The sequence below is a fragment of the Trichomonascus vanleenenianus genome (assembly GCF_965637985.1).
Source record: "Trichomonascus vanleenenianus strain CLIB 3782 genome assembly, contig: TRVA0_024S, whole genome shotgun sequence".
Taxonomy (NCBI): domain Eukaryota; kingdom Fungi; phylum Ascomycota; class Dipodascomycetes; order Dipodascales; family Trichomonascaceae; genus Blastobotrys; species Blastobotrys vanleenenianus.
The window spans coordinates 1-22,030 of NW_027481863.1; the positions used below are offsets into that span (position 1 = coordinate 1).

At 49.8% G+C, this 22,030-nt stretch overlaps 10 protein-coding genes and 1 non-coding gene across 11 annotated transcripts; 6 read left to right on the forward strand and 5 right to left on the reverse strand.

Moving 5' to 3' along the window:
* The first annotated feature begins 375 nt into the window (after positions 1–375).
* On the forward strand, positions 376–478 carry tRNA-Leu(CAG). Its single transcript is given in 2 exon segments — positions 376–414; positions 434–478. It is a non-coding gene; the product is annotated as a tRNA-Leu (tRNA).
* A 464-nt stretch (positions 479–942) lies between these two features.
* Positions 943–1,803, reverse strand: TRVA0_024S00122 (uncharacterized protein; the record flags this gene model as incomplete). The annotated part of the gene is made up of 1 exon (XM_076685332.1): positions 943–1,803. One exon carries the CDS (start codon positions 1,801–1,803, stop codon positions 943–945), a length of 861 nt encoding a protein of 286 aa, XP_076540338.1.
* Positions 1,804–3,407: 1,604 nt separating this feature from the next.
* TRVA0_024S00144 (endo alpha-1,4 polygalactosaminidase) lies at positions 3,408–4,403 on the forward strand (the record flags this gene model as incomplete). The annotated part of the gene is made up of 1 exon (XM_076685333.1): positions 3,408–4,403. One exon carries the CDS (start codon positions 3,408–3,410, stop codon positions 4,401–4,403), a length of 996 nt encoding a protein of 331 aa, XP_076540339.1.
* Positions 4,404–4,772: 369 nt separating this feature from the next.
* Positions 4,773–5,183, forward strand: TRVA0_024S00166 (uncharacterized protein; the record flags this gene model as incomplete). Its single annotated transcript, XM_076685334.1, has 1 exon — positions 4,773–5,183. One exon carries the CDS (start codon positions 4,773–4,775, stop codon positions 5,181–5,183), a length of 411 nt encoding a protein of 136 aa, XP_076540340.1.
* A 324-nt stretch (positions 5,184–5,507) lies between these two features.
* DPC25 (Dpc25p) lies at positions 5,508–6,233 on the forward strand (the record flags this gene model as incomplete). Its single annotated transcript, XM_076685335.1, has 2 exons — positions 5,508–5,607; positions 5,656–6,233. 2 exons carry the CDS (start codon positions 5,508–5,510, stop codon positions 6,231–6,233), a joined length of 678 nt encoding a protein of 225 aa, XP_076540341.1.
* Positions 6,234–7,387: 1,154 nt separating this feature from the next.
* TRVA0_024S00210 (histidine phosphatase family protein) lies at positions 7,388–9,067 on the forward strand (the record flags this gene model as incomplete). Its single annotated transcript, XM_076685336.1, has 1 exon — positions 7,388–9,067. The coding sequence occupies one exon, from the start codon at positions 7,388–7,390 to the stop codon at positions 9,065–9,067; it is 1,680 nt and encodes a 559-aa protein (XP_076540342.1).
* Positions 9,068–10,035: 968 nt separating this feature from the next.
* Positions 10,036–10,815, reverse strand: BXI1 (Bxi1p; the record flags this gene model as incomplete). Its single annotated transcript, XM_076685337.1, has 1 exon — positions 10,036–10,815. One exon carries the CDS (start codon positions 10,813–10,815, stop codon positions 10,036–10,038), a length of 780 nt encoding a protein of 259 aa, XP_076540343.1.
* Positions 10,816–11,640: 825 nt separating this feature from the next.
* On the reverse strand, positions 11,641–12,048 carry TRVA0_024S00254 (F-box protein; the record flags this gene model as incomplete). The annotated part of the gene is made up of 1 exon (XM_076685338.1): positions 11,641–12,048. The coding sequence occupies one exon, from the start codon at positions 12,046–12,048 to the stop codon at positions 11,641–11,643; it is 408 nt and encodes a 135-aa protein (XP_076540344.1).
* Positions 12,049–12,961: 913 nt separating this feature from the next.
* On the reverse strand, positions 12,962–14,718 carry IMD4 (IMPDH/GMPR family protein; the record flags this gene model as incomplete). The annotated part of the gene is made up of 2 exons (XM_076685339.1): positions 12,962–14,079; positions 14,262–14,718. The coding sequence occupies 2 exons, from the start codon at positions 14,716–14,718 to the stop codon at positions 12,962–12,964; spliced, it is 1,575 nt and encodes a 524-aa protein (XP_076540345.1).
* Positions 14,719–17,113: 2,395 nt separating this feature from the next.
* On the forward strand, positions 17,114–18,075 carry NHP10 (Nhp10p; the record flags this gene model as incomplete). The annotated part of the gene is made up of 2 exons (XM_076685340.1): positions 17,114–17,165; positions 17,216–18,075. The coding sequence occupies 2 exons, from the start codon at positions 17,114–17,116 to the stop codon at positions 18,073–18,075; spliced, it is 912 nt and encodes a 303-aa protein (XP_076540346.1).
* A 537-nt stretch (positions 18,076–18,612) lies between these two features.
* Positions 18,613–20,622, reverse strand: TRVA0_024S00320 (F-box/WD repeat-containing protein; the record flags this gene model as incomplete). Its single annotated transcript, XM_076685341.1, has 1 exon — positions 18,613–20,622. The coding sequence occupies one exon, from the start codon at positions 20,620–20,622 to the stop codon at positions 18,613–18,615; it is 2,010 nt and encodes a 669-aa protein (XP_076540347.1).
* Between the last annotated feature and the right edge of the window lie 1,408 nt (positions 20,623–22,030).

Consider the following 22,030-nt stretch of genomic DNA (forward strand, 5'->3'; position numbering starts at 1 on the left):
CATTGATTTGTTATAATATGTTGAAATGTCTGCTTAGCGGACTAATATGTTGACGTACTATGTACTATATAAGCCTAACTTGGCGACACAGTCGCAACGGGCTCGAAATACAGACGATTCATTCATTTTGCGGGAGCGGTGTCATCTATGATGTTCCACCTGTTCTTGCTCTAGAAGAAAGGATTTTCCCTCGTGCCATTAGCGCCTCGGCGCTGAGGAAATCGGCCACATCAACCAAATGCTTTTTGACTTTCATTGATTTGTTATATAATTTCGCCCAAATTCAAAGATTTTAGCGCCGCACGAGCCGCATGAGCCGCATCATAAATTGCAAGTTTTCTATGCCTGAAAAAATTTTTTCTCAACAAATTAAATGGGCATGTGGCCGAGTGGTCTAAGGCGCTAGCTTCAGGTTTCCTCACTAGAATCGTGACTGCTAGTCTCTTCGGAGGCGCGAGTTCGAACCTCGCCGTGCTCAAATATTTTTGCGCGCTCAAAATTTTTGAGCCGCACGCCGCGCGCGGCGTGTGGCGCGGGTTTTCTGTATGATCAGCTGCTAGCTGCTATAGCCGCGGCTGGCACGATCGAGCTGCTATGCATGACCGCGGCGCGGCCGTTATACGCGCGCGCTCGATCGCGATCGCTGCAAGCAGACCTGATCGATGGAAGATGATGAATTAATTGCAATTACTGCGGTAGTCAACTGTTATATCATGATTGTTACATTAATTGACTGCCCAGCCTGTGGTTTATAAGCTATAGTTAGATATATCCATCGCGAGTATATGTATAGACATGCAATTTAAATTTAAGCATGCATGCGCACACGCATGTGTAGATCGATTCACAAGACTGAAGTCAGATTTATTGCTACTGTAACAATTGCACGTTGCTGGGTGCTGTCACATAAATTTGTACCAAATCTGTCGGCTTCTCGGATTCCTAGCGCTCTGCTACGACAAACAGTCGAGGATATCGCAACAAAACTTTGCCGTCGTACTGTACAGGATAATACTTCTTCAGCCTTTCCAAGTAAGCCTTTAGAAAACCCTCGCGATGTTCCTGTGACAGCGGGTTAACAAATGGCTGTAGGCCGGTGCCTTTTACCCACTCCACGATTCCCTCATGGTTTTCCATCACGTGTTGGTAGTAAACGTGCCAAATTGTAACGTCCTGACATAATGGCTTCAGCTCGTCATAGATTTCTTGCGGCGAAGGGAATAGCTCTCGAGCCGGATTCCGTGCTGCCAGCGTTTCTGCCCACGGTCCCTCTGCGGCAGTCTCTCGCATTGCGGCATGAGAGTATTCCATAAAGTTGTCAGGGACCTGGAACGCAAATACTCCTCCAGGCGCAAGTGATTGAATCAATTCCTTGATTACCCTGATTCTGTCTGGCCCAGACAGCCATTGGAACACAGCATTCGAGAAATAGAGATCAACTGGACTGTCTTTTGGCGGTTGGTAATTCAGCAAATCAGCAACCTCGAATTGAACGTCAGGCAGGCGCTTCTTCGCCTTCTCAATCATGTCGGGAGAGGAGTCCATCCCTGAAAGTTGTGCGTCAGGGTATCTTTCCTTCAGCACAGCTGTGGAATTGCCTGGTCCACATCCAAGATCGACAATGCGCTGGGGCTTGAAGTTTGGTGGGACTTGAGAGAGGAGGTCGCGAACGGGACGAGTACGCTCAGCTTCAAACTTTAGGTACTGGTCGGCAGACCAATCTTTCTTGGCAGTCGCATACTGCCGGTGACCACGACCAGTGGCTGCCTTCTGCATCACGTTGGTGATTCTCTTGAGCGACATTGAACAATTAATTGATTCTTACTACCCAATAACACCGAAATTACTCTCTTATATATATATCGCAGGAGGTCGATGTGCGATGAGATTGATTTCGGCTCCGATATCAGGAATAGTAAAGATGAGCTATCGGATCCGAAATATCGTGGGGAATCTCCGATTGTCACGAAGTGTATGGGTAACGTGGACTCCGACTCCGTGAACTCCGATGGAACCTCCTCTCAACGTTACTACCTGTTGTTACCTCCTACGTAAGCTTACACCACTTCACCCCGCGAACCCATCCAGGGTTTCGGGGGACCAGTCCCCCCATTAGTACTACGTATAGCAGTGTATTCTAGCAGTGTATTCGAGGGCCAGCCCTCGAGCTCCCGTAGCTGGGGGCCAGCCCCCAGACCCCCGCATCTTGGTTACACCGTTACAAACTCCCAACCTGTAACGAAATAATCGTTACAACGCGTAACAAACACCCAATCTGTGACCAACCTGCCGTAACAATGTACAATGTACGATTGACAATTGGCCCTGGATCGGTTACCTCACTCACAAGCTTCTATTTCCCCGCGCGTGAAGTTCGCCTGCTACAAACTTTTCTCAGATAGCGTAGTACCTTCGCCGTGGCACAATGGAGCTCTCGTATCAAGCTCCATGCTCGCTGGAAAACTAGATAAAATTAAAGCTTTAGCCGCATCCTATCTTTGCAATGAGTGTACCGGTTGTATTTCGCTTATCATTCAGACTTATCAAGACTTGGCCCTGTCATTTGGTTGCCGTTTGTCCGATGAGCGGACCTTCTAGCCAGGTTAGTCTCAACAAGCCTGCCAAGACCCCTGATCCAATTCTTGCTATCAAAGTGTGCCGTACCTCGAGGGTCGAGAGATCGGATTTAGATGCTTTCTTAACAACCATATATGAAACTTAGACTAAAAAATAAGCCAATTCCTTAAATTTCTAGCCGTCAACTGGCCAAAAATTGGCGGAAAGGTTTTTAAATAAAATCGGTGCGGTAAAACGGGGAATTCTTAAGTTCTCCTATTAGGAGAGAAAGTCTGTATCAGGCCCATTTCACGCGGCGAAGTAGTGGAAGCCTGTGCAGGGGGTAGCTACAGCTGGTAGTAATATTCTATAAATTAATATAATGAATTGGTATATATACCAAGCTTTCTCCGTAACCATTATACTACATCTCAAAGGTATACCCGTTGGACCGCGATGTCTCGACTGAGACGTAAGACGCCGCACGCCGCATGTGGCACACTGAAAAGCGAAACATTTCGGAAACGCGCAGATCGCATCACTTAGGTAGCTCGCTGAATTCGTACCCTGGAACCTCAAAAAGATGTATACCAATCTATATAGTACCAGTACCAACTGTATAGCGAAGGAGGGTACCTGTAGGCAATTCCGAACTTGGTGAGCCTAGTATATATATGAGAGGGGACGGCGGCTGCAGCCGCTTGGCGAATTGCGCCGTTCGACTTCATAACAAATAGTTAAGCAAAGTGATTTCATAATAAATAGTTGAGCATATAACCTGGTAGAGCCGAAATAAGAAGACTCATTGAGTTTGTTCGTTTGATGAAGATACCTGCCAACATATATATATCATGAATACAGTAGAGGACCTTAAGCCGGCAAGGCTTCGATGGTCAATTAAGAAACGCCTTCTTATCATCGGTTTGCCCATTGCGATCGTGGCTGCACTTGCCATTGGTCTAGGAGTAGGGCTCGGAGTGGGGTTACACCGTAAACACGACGACTCTGAGGCATCCTCCGAACCAGCGGCGGCCTCATCATCCTCTGCGCCAGCAGCAAACTCCTCCTCTGTATCAACAACCAACTCTTCCTCTGCATCAACGCAGAAGTATTGGACCCCAAAGGTCGGCACGACCTGGCAAATAGAGCTCCTTTATCCTATCAACGACACCGCTATAAATGTAGAGGTCTTTGACATAGACCTGTTCGACACGCCAAAGTCGACTATTGACAAGCTCCACGAAGATGGCCGCAAGGTCATTTGTTACTTCTCAGCAGGCAGTTACGAGGACTGGAGGCCAGATGCCCATAAGTTCAACGAGTCCGACCTGGGAAGCCCCCTTGACGGCTGGCCTGGCGAGCGATGGCTCAACACAAGCTCAGAGAGCGTTCGCAATATTATGAAATCCCGACTGGACTTGGCAGTCTCCAAGAATTGTGACGGGGTTGATCCTGATAATGTCGACGGATATGATAATGACAACGGGTTGGACCTGACCTCGGCGGATGCGACTGACTATGTCAATTTTCTGGCGGACGAGGCGCATTCTCGAAATCTCGCCATTGGCCTTAAGAATGCTGAGGAGATCATTGGGCGGGTGATTGACAAAATGCAATGGTCTGTCAACGAGCAGTGCGCTCAGTACAATGAGTGCGATAATTTCATGCCCTTCATAAAAGCCGGGAAGCCAGTGTTCCACATCGAGTATCCAAAGGGTGACAGTGATAATAACGACGACCCTGTCTCGGCCGACGAGAAAAAGAGCGCCTGCGATTTTGCTAATTCGAAGGAATTCTCAACGTTGATCAAAAATATGGATCTCGACAACTGGTACGAGAATTGCTGAAGCTTTTTTTTTACTTTACTATCAGATCTTAACGAATCTGGCTGGCAGAGGCTTGAAATTACTTTGATTCAGGGATTGCTGATCGGCATTCCAGACGCTTGCTGGATTGATGTAAGTCTGACAGCAGCAACCCCTCTCATTGTTCTATTAACTATATACAGCGTACCTACTACGTACAAATTTATTTGGTGAATCAGATAGCAAGCAGTTCAGTTGCTGTAAACACCACGCTGATGTATAACCTCCGTTTCCACCATCAAATCTGCCATATATATATCAAGGGGCTTGGGAGCATCCAAATTTAAAACTCGAATAAGCAGAAGAATAGTTAAACCTTCATATATCGCCCCATTTAAGTTTTTGAGAAAAATGAAATTTGGTGTTTATTTCGCATTCTTTGCGGCATTGGTACCGCTGTTTACATTGGTCCTCGCGGAGGAGGCCACCGAGTTCGGCCCTGGAGACGAACAGGCTAAACAGAGCTACAAAGGGGCATTGAAAGATAACTCCAACAGACTATCGCTCATGGTAGTCAGTGGGGTTTCCATGTACGGCTTGTGTATGATAAGCCATTGGGGCCACTGCGTTTACGTGGGAGTCGCGTCCGCGACGGGCGCTTCTGTTGTGTATGACTTAGTGCCAAAGGCCAAAAACTACTTCGACAATGCTGAAGAGGTTGAGATCTATCAGGTCTTGCGAGATGGTCTTGTTGGTCTCGTGGACGGAGGTAAACATGTATTAAGCTATTTCCACGCTGCTATCCAAGATGAAGATTTGTAATCCCTCTGTACATTTTCTAACCACTACCGACCCAGACATTGAAATACCTTCCACGACAAGCAATTTACCAAAATTGGTTTGAAAAAAACGACAATTGCATTTGGTCCAGTAAACAGTTTACTACCGGTAGTTCCGTAGCAATATCCCCGGGTATCGACATCCGAGGCCGGTCCCAAATTATTTTGTCGTCAAATCAAATATCAGAAATATAAACCGTATTTCACCTGTCACCTATCATATTCTTGGTATACATATCATATATGATACTACGGAAATAGACGTATCATTTTGGTCCCCCGATTCCGGAGGAAAGATATAGAGATTATGCATTCGAACAGTATACGAGCAGCAAGGAGGAGCCTGGCTAAACGATGGTTCAATAACTCCGCTACAACGCTCAAGAACCCTTACTACTTCTATGATCGTACGTATATTTTTCTTGTTTGAAACTAGATAGATATTAACTGTATAGTTGCTGCTAAACAGCCTAGACAGAGCTTTGACCAGGCTTCTACATTTGAACACTTGACTCGAGAGCAGCGAGTAGGGCTAGTGTTTGGGTCTCTGGGATCCCGAGAGGCGAGCCGTCAAGATGCCGAGATGAGGGCTCGTCTTATTGCTGGTGTTAAGGTCCCCGCCAAGCCGGAGGAGCCTACAAACTGCTGCATGAGCGGGTGTGTCAACTGTGTGTGGGAGCTGTATAAAGACGAGCTAGAGGACTGGCGACACACGCGACATAAGGCCAAGGAGGCGCTTATGAAGAACCCTACGACTCCGTGGCCCGAAGACTTTGGACCAGAACCGGATAGATCGAGTGACACTGCGTTGCTGAAGCCTCAGGAGGAGGAAAGCGATTCGTGGGCGGGCATTGATGTCAGCATTAGAGCGTTCATTGAGACGGAGAAGAGATTACGCAAGAAGCGCCAACAGCGAAGCAAGTTATCTCAAAAGAATGCTGAGAGCTTTCGAAATGCCGGGGAAGCGAACCCAGACGTTTCCAAAACAATTGCATCATCTTCATCACCGTCTACAAAGACAGCCACAACATGATATGTCGCTAGAGTCTACAGTGCAATGTACCAGGTAGTAGGTTGTTTTTATTATCTTCATTATCTAGCTATAAAGTAACTCGATAGTTCCTTCAAATGATTTGTATATTGAAAGCCTCCAACATATGGATAACCCCGCTGCTGACTCATTAATGAAGAAAACCGCCTTTCGTGGTTGAATACTCGAACCACTCAATTATAATCAATTCCGCCACTCCACTACTTTAAACAGACTTGGGGGCCAGCCCCCAAACCCCCATGGCTCCGCTTCGCCGAGATCTTGATACCAATTAGATCAAATTCTGCGTTGGTACTTAGCCCGCTATGCAATCAAGTCAACTCCTCGCTTAGCTAGCCCAATACCTCCGCGAAGCGGAGCCCCAGGGGGGTTTGGGGGGGCTGGTCCCCCCATTAGTACTAGCAGTAGTGTATTCGAGGGCCAGCCCTCGAGCTCCCGTAGCTGGGGGCCAGCCCCCAGACCCCCGCATCTTGGTTACAACATAACAAAGGCTTAGTAACATTGTTACAAACTCTCGTTACAATGCGTAACGAACTCTTAATCTGTAACAAAACACCCTAGAAGCAAATACCCGTCATCACAGCTAAAAAATCTCCGCCTGAAAATTTGTTAAATAGACTAGAAACCGGCACTTAGTCCTTCCTTGCAGTACTTTGATTAAGGTCATTAACGGGACGATTGATAAGTGAACCGCTTATAAGTTATTATTACGGATAGCATACCTGGCGGTACACCGTATACGGCTCAGTTCAAAGCAAAAGTACCAATAGATAGATGCGTCATGAGGATTCAGTACTACCTAGAAATAATTAAACTGTCCCTCAAAAGATTTATAAATTAAGTTTGGGGGAATATGGACAGTAGATGGCTATTTATGGTTCAATTCAATGCAGAACACATGTATCAGTACTGGTGGAATAGTTAGGCGCTTCATGATGATGTACCCCTGGGCCGACCCCGACATGAACTCTGGACAAAGCAGCCATATCGCCAGTATATTTCACACGATAAACCCACGTGCGACAGAACTGAAAATATATACCCGTAAATGCGTATTTACATGCCGCTATAACCAGATACAGTAGTACAGTAATAAATAGCGTAGATACCTTGGTGGCCACGCATAGACAGATAAAATGGGCAAGTCGTCAGACTCTGACAGCTCCGACATTCCACTAGAACCCATGAGGAGCAACGACGAAGAAGCCCAGCGGCTCATGGACGAGGAAGAGGACCTGGTGTTGACACCGAAGCCAGGGACCGCTCAACGGTGGCTTAACTCTATTCAGCCGCCTGGAAAGCCAAAATGGTGGAAACAATGCAGAGGAGGGATGCTCATTGCTGGCATGACAGCAATTGTTTTGTTATCGTTTGTCGCGGTGTTTAGCCTGGTTCAGCCGCTGTTCGAGACGTCATCGAAGGATGCGTCTCCGAACGCGGCGCCTACTGGCTCCGTCTTCAAGAACGGGTTCGACATGAAAAACAACTGGGGGTCCTACTCGCCGTACTTCTCGGATGAGACACAGTTCAAAGGAGTTGAAAAGCATCCCATTGACACGGTGTTTGGCCCACCTAAGGGGTGCCAGTATAAGCAGGTTCACGTCCTGCACCGCCATGCCGAGCGGCTTCCGACCCCGGACGCAGGCCAGGAGATGGAGGAAGTCGCCGTTAAGCTCAAGAACATGACCAAGAAAGCCTATAAACCGCTTCAATGGCTCGACAACTGGGAGTATAAGCTGGGAACTGCTCTGTTAGTTCCTATCGGAGTAGGCACTGAGCTCACGTCTGGGTCGCGGTTCTGGGCAACTCACGGGCGATTCTTGTATGATGCGTACGATAGGGAGCATCTGTTTTATACAGAGAGTCTCAATGCGTACTCCAATGGCACGGCGAGACCGAAGCCAGTTATCCGGGCGACGACTCAGTCGCGGATTAAGACCTCAGCACGCAGTTGGGCAGCAGGCTTCTTTGGCGTTTACGGTGGACAGGAGAATTCGCCCAAGGATTCTGGCGACTTGTATGATTTGGTGCTCATTCCTGAAGAGATTGGGTACAACAACACGCTGGCTCCGTACTTCGCATGCCATCTGGATGCCGATGCGAACACGCCAAAGAGAGCCAATGCTTGGGCCCAGATATACCTCAAGGAGGCTGCGACACGGCTCCAGGGCATCTTACCGGGTTACGAGAACTTTACGGCCATTGATGCGCTCCAATTGCAGCAGATGTGCGCTTTCGAGACGGCTGTGTATGGCTCGTCAGGGTTCTGCGAGCTGTTCACCGAAACGGAGTGGCGAGGCTTTGAGTATGCACACGACCTGGGATTTTTCGATTCGAGCTCCTATGGTTCACCTTATGGTGCTGCCTGGGGCGCTGGGTGGGTGGCTGAGCTTTTAGCTAGGCTAGAGCATCGTCCGCTAGCTGGCGGTTACGGTACCAATTCGTCTTATACGGACCAGATTCCACTGGACCAGCTATTTTACCTTGACATGAGTCACGATTCGACGATTATTGCTGTGCTCACAGCGCTGAAACTCGATTTCCTCGAGAAGGAACTGCCGGTCAACAAAATGCCTGTGCCGCGCCAGTTCGTTACGTCGAGACTGGTGCCGTTTGGAGCGAGATTATACGTTGAAGTTATTGAATGCGGGGATGACACGAAGGTCAGGCTCAAGTTGAATGAGCGGGTTCTTCCGCTTACGGGGTTGAAAGAGTGCGGCAGTGCCAGTGATGGCATGTGCGATTACTCCAAGTTTGTCAAGTCGCTGCGGCATGCTTTGGCTCAGATTCCTTATGATAAATTGTGCGCTAACTAACCATATTTAATAGAATTATAGGGTATAACCACAAATTTGTGGCTCAATGCATTGTTTTATTCGCTTTAACGAGATTTCTATCACTCAAAACTGTTGCCAAGGCATTCCATTGCCATTGTGTGCCTAAAACTGGGAATACCAGTAACGAATTCCCGAACTGTTACATATCTCCTGTAACAATGCGTAACAAAAACCCGTTACAGCTCAAATCTTCGCGTTTGGAGGGATAGGTAAATACCTGTAAAGTACACAGCTGGTTCTGATAACTTGGGGGCCAGCCCCCAAACCCCCGTAGCTCCGCTTCGCGGAGATCTTAGTACTATTGAACGATAAAAAGGAGTGTTTTTCCAAGTATATTTTTAACGGTTAACAATCACCAATTGTGTCGTATTATTGTCGAAAGACTAGCTATAATTATACTATTTTTGATGTGGAGTCTATTGGCCTCGCCTCAAAAACGCCTTCAATTTCCTATAGGGTAGCATCCAATTGTGATCCCCGGATCGAATTGATAGGCAGAAAGAGCCTGGTGCTAACGGTTACAGGGTTACCACTTTCCATTCATTACAATACTGTGGTATCTTGTAATTTAATAATTAACGTGGGTCGTTGGTACATATATAGATCATAAGACCCTGGTAAAATACAAACCGACCTGGTAAGGAATTAACGTGAGCCTTGCATGTGGTGCAACATGCAGTGTACTGTATTGTACCAACTAAAAGAGTTGTGAGTTTGTTACAGTGTAAGGAAAACTTTGTTACGTTGTACCGATACGGGGGTCTGGGGGCTGGCCCCCAGCTACGGGAGCTCGAGGGCTGGCCCTCGAATACACTCCACTGCTAGTACTAATGGGGGGACCAGTCCGCTGGAGCTTAAAAGAGAATAATTGAGATAAGGATGTTTTATTAATGATCCAATTATATAATATATAAAGTCTTGCGGCTATTCCTATTGTAGAGTACCGCTTAGTTATCATTAACCTCGTTGAGGATCCTCAAAATGTTGAGGAAGAGGTTAATAATATCCAAGTAAAGCGAAATGGCCGCAGCCACCTCGTCCTCCGGATGATACCGCCGCATAATGAGCTGCGTATCGACCAAAATGTACCCCGAAAAGACCACCGCGCCCACAATGCTGTACCCCAGCTCAACCTTGGAGCTGTACGGGAAGAACATGGCGATAAAGCCAAACCCAATCAATCCCCACAATGCAGCACCCAGGTAGAACTGAAGGCCCGTCATGTCGTACTTTGTCTGCATGGCAAACAGCGACAAACCAGCAAATACAACCAGCGTAATTGCGACGGCCTGGATAACAATAGAAGTGTCGTAAAGCGACGAAATGACGCCCACGGCATAGCTCTCAAGCAGCGTGAAAGCCCCCAGGAAGACCAAGTTCGTCGGGTACGACCTCTGCTTGATGAATGCGCCAATCATCATGCCAATGGCACCAAACAGCGACACATAGAACGCCCAAAGATGCGTAAGCGCCCACGTCTTGATTCCGCCATTCAGCGCAATCAACGCGCCCACTCCAGCTGTCGCCAGGAGCTGCACAGTGAGGATGGAGTAAACCTTGCGCAGAAAGGCGTGCCGGATGGGCACGGCGCACTCCGACACGGAAGTCGAGTATTTGAAGTCGTCCGGCACGTTGTCATTCTCCTGTCGCGGGGCTTCGCCTTCGCCAGGCTCCAGCAGAGGCGACTCCGCGGAGTAATTCGGGGGTGGAGCTGGATAGTTCGACATCGTTAGTTGTGTGGCGATGGGACGGATTGCGGGAGGTTTCAAGTCACACCACAGGTTGCGCGCGCTTATCAATCACAACGGCTTATCGATCTACACCCCGTATACAATGGCATTGTTAACGATCAATTGAACAACTCTCTTTAACTGTATATTATCTCCGTGAAGCAGAGCTCCAGGGGGGGTTCCCCCCATTAGCAGTGGAGAGTATTCGAGGGCCAGCCCTCGAGCTCCCGTAGCTGGGGGCCAGCCCCCAGACCCCCGAATTGGTACATCGTAACAAAGTTTTCCTTACACTGTAACAAACTCCCAAATCTGTAACAAAACTCCCGTTTGAATGCGTAACAAATTCCCCGGAACAGCTAACATCTCCGCGTAGCGGAGCCCCAGGGGGGTTTGGGGGGACTAGTCCCCCCATATCAATCGACAACTAGGGTCTTACTGAGGTCGCAACGACCAATTGAAGGAGGGGGGATCATTGGTAGTCGACTGGGGTTTAGCAGGGGGGAAGCAGAAGACGGCCAATGGTGAGATCAGGTTACCAATCGGATTGCTACAGCCGCTACTAGAAGAGAGACGGCAATTATGGCAGACTTTTTGGGTCGGCGAGGGCGACAAGACCTCTGATGGAGGGTGATGGATCTACGCAGGCCCGCCAGCAGTTCCCGAGTAGAGATCGATACATCGACTAAGTACTTGCCATTGATCCTCTTCTTCTTGCGGTCGTTCTCCAATGTGCAAGCCAGCAGCCGGATATATGAGGAGAGGTTTTCTTTGATCACGAGGTCCGACGGTTCAGGGTAGCTCGAGTTGAGTGCCTCGCTCATCTCAAACACACTCTCCACTGCCGACGCGACGAGCTCCACTGATTCGTCGCTTCTGTGTTGCAAGGCCCTGAGAGCTGGAATTATACGGTGGCCCAGCGCCCAGCGCCCACAGCTCAGCAATGCGGTTGGCCAGATCGACCATGTCCCGATATCGGTACCGGGCAAGGTCCTTCACCACAGCGGTCACGAATGCCTCTATGCTCACCTGCTCAAGGTAGGCTTCTCTGTAGCTGGCGGGGCGGTCCTGAAAGTGGACTCCCTGGAGGAAAGTCTCCTGCCACAAGTAGTCTCGCGCGTCCAGCACGCTTCGGAGCCGCCTGCTTGTGGAATGGAGGACAGGAATGTCGGCGGGGTCCACTGTCTCCAGTATCTGCACCAAAATCGACTCTGGAAGGTCTACTAGCCCCATGGCACACGCAGTACACTCTCGGCACGTCAGGATCTTTTTTCTGGACGAAGCTGCGAATTTTATAACGGGCCCACTCCATCCCTCTGTGGTACGTATGTGCGGCATGCATACCGGTAAATCGTGCATAACCGTTCGAAAGTACACTGTGGTGGGGTTCGTTCGCCGCATGGAATCTCGAATTTGCGTAGTCTCTCTTCCTAGCGATTTAATTCTTTATTTTTATTCTTTTAAGCATTTTGTGTGGTCTTTATAGTTCGTATATTAATACTGGGGTTATCTTTTGGAACTGGAATACCGATCGTAGATGGCTCTTCAATCTTAGATAGATTTGTTCAAACTCAATAATAACGTGGGCTGCATATGATTAGATTCCTAGGAATAAAAAATCAATTTACTGAAAAGACCTAAAATGGATTAGAATTTATTAAGAGAGAGGTACGCGTGGGATATCACACACATTGGAGAGAACTGGGTAGAAGCGCAACTGGCTTAGGGCACCTTCGTCGATTACCAATTGGCCGCCAATCGCTGACTGAACTGAATGTCTTGAATCTAGTATATCAGGCCCATCAAACAAGCCCATGATGCTAGTAGGCAAATAATAGCACGTTTAACAGTGCTAGTTACTTGTCTTAGCTTATATTCTCTTGAGCTCTGAGACTGAGATCGAATAGTCCGAACCTAATCGACAGTTCACAACAAACCCAGGACTACTCCGCGAAGCGGAGCCACGGGAGCTCGAGGGCTGGCCCTCGAAAAAAGCTTACCTAGTAGTACTAGCGCCTCAAGAGGCCGTTCCCGAGTTTCAGCAGTTCCGTAGTTCAGTCGTCATCTCATTAAATAAATAAATAAATAAATACATACATCATTCCAGTTATTAGAAAAAGTAATACAATTACATACGAGTGTTTTTTTAGTTGTGGAGTCGCTTCTCGTAGGAGTGGAGGGAGTGGACACCACCCTCGAGCTGGGCAGAGGCAGTTCGGTACTCGAATCGAATCTCGCCATCGTCAACCGCCTTTCGCAGAGCAACAAGGCTCTTGACGCCCATATCCTGGAGACCGTGCTGGAGACCAGCGGTCAGGTATGGCACAAACTTGGTGATGGAGCCTCGGTCGATAACCTGGCCAGACACACCCTGGGCCACCAACACCTTGTCGCCCTCAGAGAAGTATCGAGAGGTAGCGGCGTTGGAGTCGACACCAGTCTTCTCCATGGCCTCAATGGAGCCCATACCTCGGTAGGCCTTGACTCGCTTGCCGTCTCGGTAGAAGTACTGACCTGGAGACTCAGTGGTACCGGCAAGAAGACCGCCCATCATGACGCAAGAAGCACCGAGAGCAATCGCCTTGGTGATGTGGCCAATGTTCTGGATGCCACCGTCAGCAATGCAGGGCACACCAAACTGGTTGGCAAACTGGGTAACGTTGTAAACGGCGGTACCCTGGGGTCGGCCCACAGCCATAACCTCCTGGGTAATGCAAATGGAGCCAGAGCCCATACCGATTCGAAGACCGTCGGCGCCGGCAGCAATAAGGCTAGCAGCCTGCTCCCGGGTGACCACGTTACCAGCGATAACGTCAAGGTCTGGGAAGGTCTCCTTGATCCACTGGATCATCTCAATCTGGTAGACAGAGTTGCCCTGGGAAGAGTCGAGAACAACAACGTCAAGACCAGCAGCCACGAGCTTCTGGAGTCGCTCTCGATCGTCTGGTCGGGTACCAACGGCAGCACCGCACAGAAGCTGCTTGGAGTCTGGCGTCTTGGAGGCGCTTGGGTAGTTGAGGTTCTTCTTCAAGTCGGTTCGCGAAAGCAGAGCGACAATGTTGCCCTCGGTGTCGACGATTGGAAGCTTGCCTTTCTTGGACTTTCGCAGAACCTCGTTGGCGATCTTGAGAGTGACGCCAGACTTCTCGAGAGTAACGAGGTCAGTGGTCATGACCTCGGAGACGGGAGTAGAGTCGTTCTCGTGGAACTGAATGTCTCGGTTGGTGACGATACCAACGAGCTTACCTGGCATCTTACCGGTTTCTAAACTTTTGTTAGCTTCAATTTTTTCAAAAAGGGGGTTGAAAGAAATTCGCAAATCAGAAATGATATCATTTTCTCCAAGGCTGTTAGGCCACATGCAGAAGAACGAAAGTTATTAATGATTTGCTTAACATCATCTGCGAAATCTTTCAATTTTTCAACAAAATTGGAAAAAAACTTACCAGTAACTGGGAAACCAGTGAAACCAAGCTTCTTCTTGAGAGCCTTGATGTCACCAACGGTCATGGTTGGAGTAACGACGACTGGGTCGGAGATGAAGCCGTTCTCGTACTTCTTGACCTTTCGCACCATATCCGCCTGCTCGTCGGCAGTGCAGTTGTGGTGGATGATACCAATACCGCCCAGCAGGGCCATGTGGATGGCCATGTCGGACTCGGTAACGGTATCCATTGGAGAAGAGACCAGCGGAGCCTTGAGCGTAATTCGCTTAGTGAGCTTCGCGTCAATGTTCACCTGGCTGGCTGGGAAGTCAATCTTACCCGGCAGGACGAGGAGATCATTGTAGGTCAGTCCGCCCCGGATGTTGGAGTCCATCAGGGTGTGGACGTCCAAGCCATCCTTGGACTTGTACTCTTTGAGGTGTTCGAGAGCCTTGGAGCAGTCTTTGAAAGCGGACATTTTTTCTTACTCGGGGAACCTTTCAACTACCAAAAGATGGAGAAGTTTACTCAACCAAAAAGTATAAAAGTCTTCCAAAAAAAAAAAATTTCAAGGCGATTCTCGAGACTTAAATAGTGCCTATGCTTGTTCGCTGCAGGAAAATTTTTTCCCGGGCTCCCATGCACGGTAAACCCCTAATCAGGTCATAATTGATCCGGAGCCCACCACTTCGGGACCCTGTGTTCCCGTCTGAGATTGTAGATACGTTGAATGATTGTACGTAGATATTGCAACTGTACCTGTATATAAACTAGGCTAATTGTTTATAGCCTGGTGCGATTGTTTGAAATTGCGGTGGAGTGTAGGTCATCGGTAAACGACTAAGAAACATTGGAAGTTGCTTAATAAGCGGTTCATTACCATGTACCTGTGATTTTGACCTGATTATACCGGTAGTATCAATTACAATTCCCTTCCAGGACTTGGTTCGTAATTGCTACGGAGCTATAACAAGAATGACTGGAACAGCATCCAATCTGTTATAGCATGACGCTTGTACTGCTGACTTTTGTTTTCCTAGCACTAACTAAGCCTTCCAAGCATTAAGCCTTGTAAGCATTGGTGGCCCACTACTCCATTCAGCCATTGTCCTGTTTGCCAGTTATCTATACTTTGCTACTAATGCTTTGAGGTTTCAATCGATTTCGGCTCTTGTCTGCGCGTGCTTTTGGTTATATTTCTACTCGCTGTAACAAGGTGTCGTCCTCCAGGGTCGTAAGCGAAAAGATCCGATTTCTCTTGAGAAATCCTAATCTATCGAATTCTTAAATTTTTAAACCAATTGGCTACAGCGACGGGGACAACTCGTTGCCAGCGTCAACGCAGACTAACATCCGGCTTCTGAACGAGGAGTATGGCTCTTCTGCGTCCTACCCGTCTTTGGTGGAACAATTACTGAAAGAGATGCCTACAAATCCGTTAATTGGCAAGTCCCTGTCGACCTCTGGGAATGATGTTGACTTGTGGAACAAGGAGAACAAAGTCTTCAAGACGGCGATGGATCGAGTATTGTTTACAATTTACTTGCATCGACATGCTGAGGCAGGCTGGAGCAAGTTTTACGCTTTGGTATGCCAGCATAGCGTGGGTTATGGGGCGCCCCAGGCGGCGGATGTCTTGTGGAAGAATGGCTATCCTGGAGCGGCGAAATGTTTTGTCCTTTTTAAGGACATGTTCCTGGCCCCTTTGACATCAAGGCTGAGGACTTCACACCAACAGATTTGACGCCGATGCACAAGTCATTATTGTTGCTCGCGTATCGGTCTATTTGGAACCATTTGCTTCACTATTTGCCGCCAGTGGCCATTCAAGCTTTGGTTCGGGAGCTTAACAAGGTGCACCAAAAGTTCATTCACGATTTCCACTCTCAGAGCAGGGGTTATGGCTATGTCTGCTTCTTTGCAACAGCAATTGCTCCAATAAACGTTTCCACATAATCCCGATCGCTACCCTAAGGTGAGCTCCCATAATATCGAGGAGTGGTGTCGCGAAGGACAAGAGTTGAGGGTAGATATACAAGCGCTCAGCGACGGCCGCTCCCGGATCGAGATGCTCAAGCCAAGAGGGCGAAAACGGACAGCGTGACGGGCAAGAGATCAAACCATCGTCCAATTCGACAGCTAAGAAGGGCAAGACGAGACTGTCACACTCAGAATAACAATTCCAAAGAATCTTCGGATACCAAACTCCACAGAGAGACACCTGTCAACTCAGGATAATCCATACCACAAATGACAATTATGCGAATAGAAATTGTGGGCCTAATATGATCGGTTTAATACCCGAGCCAATTTTAGTACATATATATTTTAAGGCACAGCTGCATGAACGGTCCTACTTCCAAATGAACCTGGGGGGCTAGCCCCCCAAACCCCCCGTAGCTCCGCTTCGCGGAGGAACTTCTACCGAAATACTCGCCAATTACTATTGGACTATTACATTTATAAGTAATCTCCGAATTTCAATACTAAAATATCTCCACCTACGGGTACTGTATTGCAATTAGTATGCTTTACTAGAGTTGTTCCGACATTGTCAGCTAGAGGTACCACCGAGCAATCAAACACTACTATCACTAGCACCAACAATACTAACTATTACCAATAATACTCAATAAACCCTCCGTAAACCTAATCAAACTCCTCATAGAGCTACTAACCCCACAACGCTTCTTACTTATCAAGCTAAGCTAGCTAACTAACTAGCTAGCTTGGAACAAGTTCCGACGACTTAACAAAGTCTCATGAAATAGCAGTGAATTTTTCGCGATTCGACGCACCCCAGACGGCGGACCGCCCACGAAGCAACCACCTGAGCACCAATCGAGAGCGCCAGACGCGGAAGAGACGAAAAAATGAGGTCGGCGTCGAGGCGGGCAGCAGTCCCTGTGCTGCCTGAAAGTGAGGGTAAGTTTTTTCCCCCCACCCGCTAAATGGTTGAGGCTAATGTACCGTAGAATCCAAGTACAAGCAGAAATGCAAGGACCTGCGGAAGCGTATCCGCGAGATTGAAGAAAGCAACGAGACCATGGCAGTCTCCATAGAGCGCACGAAGCGCGCTATCCAGCGCATCCGTCTGGAGCGTGCCCTGATGATGGAGAAGCTGGAAGAGAAGACGATTCTCAAGGTTGACGACTCGGACGGCACTCCCTCGCCTCCTCCGTCGCCCATACCCAATGAAGCACTCAAGCGGCGCGAAATGTCGCCTTCGATGTCGGTACAGCCCGCCTCTGCGGTGGGGACCCCGTCTTCGCCCGGGGAGAAGAAGCCGGCCAAGAAGGCGCGCGATCCTAACCTGCCGAAGCGACCGCAGAACCGGTATAGAATATTCTGCGAGGTAGAGAAGGAGAGCCTCAAGAAGAAGATGGAGGAGACTCATCCGGGAGAAAGCTACGACTTGAACAAGGCAATGGCTGAGGCATGGAAGGAATTGACAGAGGATGAGCGTAAGAAGTATGACAAGCTGTACGACGAAGCTCGAGCGCGGTACGTGACAGAGATGGCCCAGTACTCATCACCGCATCCATCTGAGTCGGAGCAGCGGGAGCGCAAGATTGCCGAGAGGATGCAGAAGGACCTGGAGGCCAAGGGGACCCCGGTCAACGTAGAGCTGTTTAAGAACGACAAGGTGAAGGAAGAAGGCGAGGAAGAGGACCAGGAAGAGCGAGAAGAAAGCGTGGGTGCCACTGAAGAGCTTGCGACCAACGATTCCACCGCTCCGCTTCTCCACGAGGAGCCTCATTCTGAAGACGAGCCAATGGACGACATTCCCTCCTCTTCCCAGCCCCAGGACGACCAATTGGCCTCGGAGCTTTAATTATTTATTCATTTTTCTTAATAAATCTACCTCCGCGTAGCGAAGCCTATTCGTACCAGCAAGTGTATTCGAGGGCCAGCCCTCGAGCTCCCGTAGCTGGGGGCCAGCCCCCAGACCCCCGTACCTTGGGTACAAACGTAACAAACTTTTTGTTACACTCCCAAACGTGTAACAAAAATCTCGTTACAATTGCAATGGGTAACGTACCCCGTCACAGCTCAAATATAAAATTCTCCATCCCGGGGGTGCTTACTCCACTGAGTTTAATTGACCCTTAGCTCCGCTTCGCGGAGGAACATAGCTGACTTACAATTTCTCCGCGAAGCGGAGCCCCAATGGGGGGGGGGGGGGGAGGAGGAATACTGGGTTCAATTGACCCCAGACCCCCATAGCTCCGCTTCGCGGAGGTATATAGCTAACTCTACAATTCCTCCGCGCAGCGGAGCCCCAGGGGGGTTTGGGGGGACTGGTCCCCCCAATTACACTACAGGAAGGAGAGCGGAGGGGAATCGATGCGAGAGATAAATAATGTTACGGCTATTCTATATCCATCATTTCAGTGTCATCAGGGGTGCCCTCGGTGGGTGCAATGGGCCGGTCTTCACGCGGAGGAGGCGTTGCGTTAGCGGAGGAGTCGTGGAACTTGGTTCTGAACTCCATCATTGGGCCCGGCGGGACGTCCTGCTCGACCATGTCCTTGGGCGGGGTGAAGCTGATGAGCTCCATGTAGATTTTGTTGTTCTTGGAGGCGAGGATGGCGACCTTTTCGTCTTTGAACGCTACGCGCCACACCGAGTCGAATTGGCTCGACAGATCGCGAATTGCCCGGCCAGTCGTCATGTCCCACACTCTTACGCGCCCGTCACTTCCGCCGCTGACGATCCTGTTCTCGTCGAACTGTAGCGACGTCACTGAATTGTCGTGGGCCGCGAAACGGTGCACACAGGTGTAGGTGTTGAGATCCCACACCCTCACAGCGCCATCCGAGCCGCCAGACACAAGCACCTTGTCCTTCATCTGGACCTGGCCTACGAGCGATGTGTGGCCCTGGAGGACTCCTAGGCACTCGCCGGTCTCGGCGCTCCACACCCTGACTGAGGCGTCTAGGGAGCCAGTAGCGATTTTTACGCCGTCAAAGGCGAGGCAGTAAATCTGCGAGAAGTGGCCGGCTAAGGTGTGAAGTAAAGTGCCGTCGGAGATTCGCCACACCTTGGCTGTGAAGTCGTAGCTCCCCGAGACGCAGATGTCGCCATGAACCTCGAGACACCGCACTGAGGAGCTGTGGCCCTGGAGTACGCGTCGGCAGGAACCTCGCTGGAGGTCCCATACGCGGATAGTCGTGTCCCGGGACCCGGAGACGGCCGTGGTAGCATCGACCATCTCGAGACAGCGCACCGTTGAGGAGTGTCCGCGCAGTATCTGCAGGCAATTGCCTGATTTCAGGTCCCACACCCGGACATCGCGGTCGCATCCACCGCTTACGAGGGTATTTTCCAGCAGCGTTAGCGCCCACACGCCCATAACGTGTCCAAACAGCGACCTGAGCATCTTTCCGTCTTCTCGGAACACAAAGATCTTGGAGTTATCAAGCGCAATTACAATGTAACGGTTAGACATGATGAGCGAGGTGACGACACCGGGATTCGAAATGACATAGCGGGCTGCCAGGCGACCCCCTGAGTTCCAAGCAGCATTGAGCATGTACTGGTGCTTAAAGTGTGACCGGTACGAGGTGGCAATAGGCTTTTTGGTCGCCTCCGGGTCGTACTGGGCCTCAGCGAGCTCATCTAGGGCGGCACGATCGGCTACGATGGAGGGCATGCGAGTAGAGGGGCGATGTTGCAAATGGCTGATGTTGACCGCTGCTGAGAGGCGCCTGAAGTGATGCGATTTGCATAGTTCCTTCCAGGTCAGGTCGTCGCTGAGGATGAGGTACCACAAGCGGGATACCTGGGAGGCCCTGGCAAGCGTCTTGGGATCGTCAATGTACGATAATATCTTGAAGGAGATCTCCCTAGGGAGTACCTCAAAGGGGTCTTTCTTCAAAAGGGGTGCAATAAATTCTTGGGTGGATGCCAACACATCGCGTTCACAGGGTTCCAGCAATCCCTGGAGAAATAGCTTCTTACTGGTTTCATCCAATTGGAAGAAGTACTCTTTAATGTTGGTGAAAATGTGGTCGCTGAGCGGAACGAGCTTAGCGGAGGCCTGGCGCGACGACGCAGGATGGTTCCCGGAGAAATCGAGGTCCGAGAAAAGCACCCTCTGGGCGTTTTGCCTGCTCGGGGAGCCCGACCCACTCCGTTTGCTTTGGCCTGTTGACGGAGGGCTCAGGCTCAGCTCGCTAATTTGATGGTCGCCGACGGGGAAGCCTCCGCCAATGTGCGGTGGAGACAGAGAGCCCATCGGGGTTCGCGATCGGTAGCGTCCAGTGAAGATGCTCGGGGTAGGAGACGGAGCTGGAGTAGGAGGCGATGACGAGCTGTCGGCGGGGACCAGCTCGGGCACGGTTCTACTACTCCGGGTCGCAACGAACTGGTTTCTCATGGCTCGAGGACCCTAATACCCTGATAAAACAACAAGTGTATTATTGGACCGCGGAATAGGCCAAAATAAAACAGCACACAAACGTATTATTGGACCGTGCAAGGGCCAAATAAAACAACAAAACGTATTATCGGAACTGTACAGGTGACGAGGGTCGAAATGACGTGAGAGTCTTTCTTCGTACCGCTTCAAAGGGACAAATCACCAATTAACAAAACAGCAGACAGCAATCCCGGATTGATAAACAAAACAAGTCGCGGTGCCCACTATAATCAAGAGACAAGCGAGTCAGGTGTTCAGGGGATTGGTGATTGGCTGCGGTGGCGGTCGCTGCTATCAATTGTGGAGATCTCGTGAATTAATCCGGGCTTCGAAACACCTCGCTAACCCGCGTCACGCCTCAAGCTTTTGACAGGCGGAATATATGCCAAATGTACTTCGCAGCAAACAACGAAGTTCGCCGTCAATAAACAAAGTCTGATTAAGACAACCACGGGGGTATAGATATATTTGGTTTGGCTCGTATTAATCCCAGTGGGTTGGGTTATAGACAAAAGAATACCCAGCGACTAAGGGGGGAGTGTCGCGATGGTTGGGGGTGGTGACGGGGTTCCAGAACAAAGACGCCCAGCACTATAGCAATACGTAGGCCGACCAGGCAATAGATTTGACTGAACACCAATAGGACGCAGATTGATAGAAGCCAAGTATACAGGAGAGTAGGTAAAACACTGCAGAATAACCCTGACCAGGATTTCCCTTTATTTTGACCTTCCCGCGCAGTGGTACACCGTTCGACGCGTCAGCGGATGGGCAACTGTGTTGCTGTTCTGGGCCTCCTCGTAACAGCTTCTGGAAACACGCCTCTCGTGGCGGTTTTGGGCTATAATCCCCTTTTTGTTTGAAGTCGCCCCCCGACTTCAGCCTCACCCCAGCCACTGAGCCCATCTCGCCAAGCGCGCGCGCGCGCGCCCCCTCCCCTTTTGGTGTATTCGAGGGCCAGCCCTCGAGCTCCCGTTGCTGGGGGCCAGCCCCCAGACCCCCGTAACAACCTTTTCGTTACAAACTCCCAATCTGTTACAAAACTCCCCGTAACAAATCGTTACGGCCCAAAATCTCCGCGTAGCGGAGCCCCAGGGGGGTTTGGGGGGACTGGTCCCCCTAATTGCACTAGGGGGTTTACTGTATACTTGGGGGCCAGCCCCCAAACCCCCGTAGCTCGGCTTCGCCGAGGGGTTGTAGCACTCTGGGGGAATATCTCCGCGAAGCGGAGCCCCAGGGGGGTTTGGGGGGACTGGTCCCCCCAAGTACGCAGCCACTACCAAGTACACCCCCTTCGCTAATACTAGTAGTAGTTGATTAAAGTTTGGGGGACTGGTTGAGATTTGAGGCGGGTTGTCCTCCGGTC